The 7221-nt window shown below is 41.9% G+C and overlaps 1 protein-coding gene across 1 annotated transcript; it reads right to left on the bottom strand.

The window, feature by feature from the left end:
• Positions 1–1566: 1566 nt before the first annotated feature.
• Positions 1567–3359, bottom strand: tnfa (tumor necrosis factor a (TNF superfamily, member 2)). Its single transcript, XM_063186133.1, has 3 exons — positions 3174–3359; positions 2879–2927; positions 1567–2024 (listed from the first exon to the last, which is right to left on the bottom strand). Exons 1-3 carry the CDS (start codon positions 3357–3359, stop codon positions 1567–1569), a joined length of 693 nt encoding a protein of 230 aa, XP_063042203.1.
• Between the last annotated feature and the right edge of the window lie 3862 nt (positions 3360–7221).

Below are 7221 nucleotides of genomic sequence, written 5' to 3'. Positions count from 1 at the left end.
AATAATTTATACATTTCTGAACTTAAATTTCTGCATTTCTGAACATTCAGAATGACTAGGACTTCAGAATGACTAGGACTGCTTTGGCTCACAATGTAGCCGACGTTAGCGTAGGAAGGCCATTTCTAATGACTGAAATTAATCAGCCAAGACCAAATGTGCTGTTGGTGATGGGATTGTCAAGATGACTTGACTCACAGTCAGGTGTGGACTTTGGAGCAGTGCAGTGATTCCCAACCAGGACTGCATGCAGATGCAGGGCTCTAAATGAACTTTTTTCATCACCAGGTAAAATGGCTGGTAGATGTTACAGTAATCTTACCATACTAGCCAAACACACACTCCTTAATGGGTTAAAATGGCTAGTTGGTCTTTTCTACGAGCCCAACTCAAATGTCACTAGCATTTGGCCAGTTCGCTGGTGTTAATTTAAAGCCCTGACTGTATGTAACATGAGCATTCTGCAAGGGGATGTGTGGGAATTAATGAATAACAAATGTGTGGGGCAGACTCACATTGGGATAGAACGTGATTAAACGTGTAAGGGGATACTGGAACTGGTGTGATAAGGATACACTGTAAAAAATGTTTGTTAGATTAATCTAGATTATTCTAGATTGTATTTGCTACCAAAGTACTGTAAGTGTTGAATTAACACTGTGCTTAGTAACTCCTTATTTAATGTGAGAGTGTAGGCAAGACATTGTCTTAGTGGATGGGCTAAAAGAAAACATATTCAGCCTCTCTCCCTCCTCTTTTTTTGGGGGGTGGGGGTCAAAAGAATATTTGCCCATTGGCAGCATTGTATTCTTTTTCTTCTTTTTTTCTTTTTTTAAAGGACATTGGTGGGGGGGGGGGGGGGGGCACTTACAGGGAGCCCTTTGAGGGCACTATTGTATTTTGTATAGTAATAGGATTGCCGGTCTGTCTATCTTTCCCAATTTACACAACACATGCACTTCAAAGAACTGGAATTGACATTTTATTTTAAATAAATAAATAATGACAACATTATAATAAATATAAATAAATAGGGTCAAAAACTTCACACATAAAAATACAAATATATAAATAACATATAAATTACAGATCATTGCAATAAATAAATAACATCAAGATCGAAAAGCAATAACTCATCAGAGACAGTTTGTTCATTTTGAATTGAACTGTCATCATTAACAATCAGTAGTAGTCTCAAGTAGTGATGCACAGTGATAACTTTACATTCATAAGGTGCTGCCATTTACGCCCTGCTAACTGTCCTCTGTACAGTACTGCAGTAAACGCACAAATACATGCACTGCAAACAGCAGTGAACTTGGATGTCACCTAATGTAGATACACAGTTGTTTAAAAAAAAACATTGTTTTAACATAAAACACATTTCTTGTACGGCATGGGCCTTGGCACGCGCGCACGCACTCGCACACACGCGCGCACACACACACAGACACACACACACACACACACACACACACACACACACACACACACACACACACACACACACACACACATACACACACACACACACGCACACACACACACACAAACATGCATATGTTTTCAGAGTGCAAAGGCTCCGAAAAAGGTCTGTCCACTCGCATCATCTACACTGGCTCCTTCCAAGGGCTCTGTGTCGGTGAAGAGCTTGTCTCCTGCGTTCAGTTTGAAAACGGCCCCCACGTTAACGGTGGTGTACCAGCGTTGGCCTTCGTCCTTGCCCTCCTTCACCACCTTCTCACAGGTGGTGTGCCTTGCATGCAACAGCTCCCCGCGCTGCGGCAGTGTGGTTGACTTGCGGAAAACAATATGCTCCAGCATGTTCTTCAGGGGTTGGTCATCATTTTGGCTGACAACGCAATTCACTATGAAGGACACTTGGCTGTAGACGAAGTACAGGCCATTCTTGGGGATGACAATTTTGTTGTCCTCAAGTTTCAGTCCACCCATCTTAGGAACTGAAAAAGCTTGGTCTGCATCATCTTCCCAGTGCAAAAGCTGTGACTCCTTGTTATAGTTTCCTGAAAACAGAAGATAGAGTTGTTAAGAATTGGGCTGCCGTGGCCTTATGTGAAGGAGATGGGCTTTAGATCAGTGGGTTCAAATCTCACCCTTCCACTCCCTACCACACTCCACATGAGGTGCCCTTGAGCAAGGCACCTAACCCCACACTGCTCCAGGGACTGTAACCAATACCCTGTGTCTAAATAACTGTAAGTCGCTTTGGATGAAAGCGTCAACTAAGTGTACTGTACTGAAAGCTTAAAGAATATACTGCACTGTACATCATGTATACATGTAAGTATGGTTGCTTTTGTGTTTTTGAAAAGTGTAAGTTTGCACAATGTCTTTGCATGCTATCTTGATTTGCAAACTTGAACTAAGCCAGTCAGTACTATTTCACAAATTTATGAAAAGCTACTTTTGTAGTCCTGTATTGTTATCCAAATCAGCATTGCATTTGGACATGTTGACAAGCTAATGGTGCAGGGGCACACACTGTGAAAAAAAAGAATGGTACTCTATGGAACCAAATACACTATACAAGATATTTGAATTGACTCTCTAATTGTTGAATTAACACTGCATTTTTTTTACTATGTACCCTGTCCCAGTGCCAACTCCTTCCCAACAAATAGGCTTTGTGACCCTCACACAGCTCAGTCACTCACCTACTAAATGAATGGCTCCCTTGGTTTTGTGATGGTCCTGGATTGATCTTAAAGTGTGTCTGAGGTCTGTGGAGGAAGGAAAGACAAAGAGAAACATTTTAGGAACCGGAAAGGCATCACTTAACTTGAAATGCAGTGAACAATGTGACAAGCTGCCTAATACAGAACTGGTCATGAAAGCTCAATCGGGAAGTAAATCTCACCTTCATTTCCTTCAGATTCTCCTTCTTTCTGAGTTGACAGCATTGAGGACTAAAAAGGAAAGAAAGAAATTGTTAACGATTATTATGACTATTTTAATGTCCCACCAATTACACCATCAAACTCTACTACACTGTGGTTACAAACAAATTATAATGCATTCATTCAATCTTTACTACTCAATTCATTCAATTATCTCATCAAACACCAAACTGTGTTTTGAAGCACTTCGCAGATGTTTTTCAAAATGTGCAGCAGCAGGCAATATAATATAATGTGCGGCCTTGGGGGGCTCACCTGGTCGTGGACAGAGAAGAAGATGGCGGCAGCAGCACACAGTCCGATGGCCAGAAGAGCCACATAAATCCTCCAGCCCCTCGAGGGCGACGACGACGACGAGGTGCCCGTCTTCTTCACCTCCTCCTCCACGGCCACGATGGCTTCAGCTGCCATCAGACCCACCTCCAGATCCACCTCAATCATCTTACAGTCCTGACCCATTCTTCTTCAGTTGCTGTTGCTGTAGTTTCTCAGTAAAATTGCTAGATGCTTTTGACAGTTTGTTTCTTGGACTGTCAGGACAGCTGTGAGTAGTAGTTGTGTTGTGTGTCTGTGGTTCAGTCTGTCTGCTTTATACTCTAGTGAGGAGAGAGGAGGCTGATGGGTTGCCTCTCAGAGAGGAACGGGAAACTCCGATGATGTCACTACAGCAGCAGCATCAGGGCTGGCTGGAGAGTGAGTGACTGAATATCGTTTGTGTGTGTGTGTGTGTGTGTGTGTGTGTGTGTGTGTGTGTGTGTGTGTGTGTGTGTGTGTGTGTGTGTGTGTGTGTGTGTGTGTGTGTGTGTGTGTGTGTGTGTGTGTGTGTGTGTGTGTGTGTGTGTGTGTGTGTGAGTGTGTGTGTGTCTGTGTGTCTGTGTGTCTGTGTGTGTCTGTGTGTGAGGTAGTGGTAGTGGAAGTGGTAGTGGTAGGGGAAGCCATAAAGTTTTTTAGATTTGACAAAGCACACACACACACACTCACACACACACACACACACACACACACACACACACACACACACACACACACACACACACACACACACACACACACACACACACATGCAGCCGCACGTGCACGCACACACACACACACACACACACACACACACACACACACACACACACACACACACACACACACACACACACACACACACACACACACACACACACACACACACACACACACACACACACACACACACACATAGAGCAGTGATCACCTCATACTTCTCCTTTTCAATCTATTCTGAAATGGAAACATTGGCCCTGGGCTTTCCTCTGCTCTGTTTAATTCAGACTTCATTTTCCTTTTAAATGTAACTTTGGGAGAGGAGAGGGGTTTTTCATCTGGTGCCTGTGGCCTTTTCCCTTTTTATAGAGACCCCAACCCTAACCCTCATTCTTGTGATACAGTAGAGACCATCAATATAGCTGTACTGGCCCTATTTATCCTAATGGTGGAATCATCTACACTGCAGGTCAAGGGTAGACTATTAAAGATACCAATCCCATATGAAAACATTCAGTCATGTACTTTCATGTGAAAGGCCATTGAATAGGCCTACATTTGTGATTTTTAAAGTGTTTATGATGACTTCATCCTTTGTCTGTCAGACATAATAATAAATGGCATTCCAAAATCATACACACATATAAATACACAGTGGCAAGGGAGATGCATAGTTTTTTTGTAGTTATTGACTGAATGTAGTTAAACGGTGTACAGTAGGCTATTTGTCATTTTTTCTTATGTTGTTAAATGGTAGCTAATTCTTCACAACCAAACACCACGCAATATTATTTGATCTCATCATGAGCAACACCTGAGGGCTTTGTGTACAATCCTTTAGTGACATCACAGTAGGATTAACCATCTCCTCTGTGTGTGTGTTATTTTTTGTTCCTCTCCTTCCTGCTGTCTAAATATAGGTCTCAAACCAACCACGTTTATTGCTCAATCACCTGTCATTCCCTCTTTCTCCTCTCCTTAAGTCATGGCACTACAGTGTGTTACCGATTGACTATTACGCCTACTGTATGTGATAGGCCTACATACATCCAATGGATCCGACTGACAAGTCGTGAAATGTGGCCCAATTATGTGTAATTAATCTTATTACGATTGCTCCTTCAGATCAGCAATTATCTGATTGCTTATTCAATAACATTACATGACTCAATGTTTTGTGTCTATATATGTAGGGTGAATCAGCGTGTTGTGAAACTCAAATAATAAAGTTAGACTCTGACAAATTGTGAACTCATAAATAATGAGTAGACATGGTGAATGGTATTATTCCACATATTCAATTCCTCTTTTCCATAGTCTGGCTCAGTGCCATGAACTGTGTTTGATCTCTTCAGATGTTGCACCTCCAATATGGGAAGGGAGGATCGTTCTTGTGGACAAACAAGAATCTCATTTCCATGGAGCACATAGTATCTCCATTTTCCGTTGTTTTTTCGGATTCATTTCTCATCAATCAATCACTGTTTTCTAAATAAATAGGCTAATCAATTCAACATTAAAGTTGAATATTATGTGTCAGTCATACAGTATATGTGCTGTATACTCACCGAGACCGACCCGTAGTACTGATTCCTATTTTGAAATGAATAAAGAACGATTATGAAATAATAAAAATAAAATAAAATATAAATATAACAAAATAGTGTAGATATGAGTTTTTTGCTGGACACCTACGATAACCTATTCATTGTGATGGAGTGGCCATCACTAGATTTGGGTGTGTGTGATCTGACTGTCATGCCAATCAGCCTGGCACTTTGGTATAGCGGTCGGAGCCCCAGTGTGCTACCCCAGGAGGTCCTGGTTCAAGTCCTAATGGGGCAGCTCTACTCTCCTTCCCTACCAATGGTGTCAAAAGTGGGCTGACTTGCCATGAAGCCACCAGAGGCTCACCCAGCTGTGTAAGACATATGAGGAACTCCAGGATTGATACCTCTGATGTGGGGGACCCCGTAGGGATTGTGAGGTGTCCTGGCGGTACACAATAGTACACAAGGAAACCAAGAGTGGGAAGGCAGTATGATGGAGTAGGGTTGCGGGTGTACTCTGACAGGCCAACAAGCCTGGCTCTTTGGTGTAGTGATCACAGGCCCTATAGAGCAGTGTTTCCCAACCTTTTTTGTCTTGCGTACCCCCTAAACCTTTTTGTTGTACAATGAGTACCCTAACCAATGCTACATATTTATGTCTTTATCACCCCCTCATTCAAAGTTACATTTTTCCACGTACCCCCTGAGGTGTGCTCGCGTACCCCTAGTGGTACACGTACCCCTGGTTGGGAACCACTGCTATAGAGGGATCTGGGTCCAAGTCGATGCAGAGCAACTCTACTTCCCTCCGCTGTTCATCTTATCTCTGCTAACTTGCGTAAGTGGTGTTAATGCAGTTTTGTAATCCATTGATGTGTTAATCATAAGATAACAATTTTGCAGGAGCTAGATTTTAATTTTAAATATTTATGAGGTTAATAGTCGGCAGTTTTCAAAAAGATCTGGGAGACATCAATGTGGGTGACACAAAAGAGTGTTTGAATGCATGTTTTAAGTATGTCATTGCAGTATACAGAAGTTACAGCATAAATAGAGGAGTGTATATTGGCGTGTTCACATCAATGACCTAATATAGCATTTTACGCTACCATATTGCAACTTCCCGTGTGAAACTAGTGTGTGAAATCATGCTAATTGTACCCATGACACACACACATGCTAATTGTACCCATGACACACACACACACACACACACACACACACACACACACACACACACACACACACACACACACACACACACACACACACACACACACACACACACACACACACACACACACACACACACACACACACACACACACACACACACACACACACACACACACCAAAGGCTTATGCCACCCTGTAATGTAACCTGTAACCATGTATGATTACAGACCCATAATTCAACTTGTGAATGGTACTCATAGAGAATCTTTAGTTTTATCTCGATAAAAAATGAAGGGCCATGGTTGTCAGTGAAGAGCATCAGCGATGCAGGAAACCTTTCAATCTGTTTATTCTATGTAATAATACAACAATGACATTATGATAAAATAAAGTTGAAATAAGTTGAATAGTTAAAAAACATTCTACTAATGCTTGGTGTCTAGTGAGGGCGAAGGCTCCGTAATCCATCAACATTTTTATATTTATGCTCCACTCCACGATGTGTCTTTCTTTCCTTACTTCATATGCACATATATAAAAGTAATGTGCTATAGTGGCAGTGA

This window comes from Engraulis encrasicolus, chromosome 20, assembly GCF_034702125.1.
Source record: "Engraulis encrasicolus isolate BLACKSEA-1 chromosome 20, IST_EnEncr_1.0, whole genome shotgun sequence".
Classification (NCBI taxonomy): Eukaryota; Metazoa; Chordata; class Actinopteri; order Clupeiformes; family Engraulidae; genus Engraulis; species Engraulis encrasicolus.
The sequence above is the reverse complement of the archived record's forward strand: the minus strand, read 5'-3'. Positions and strand labels throughout refer to the sequence as shown.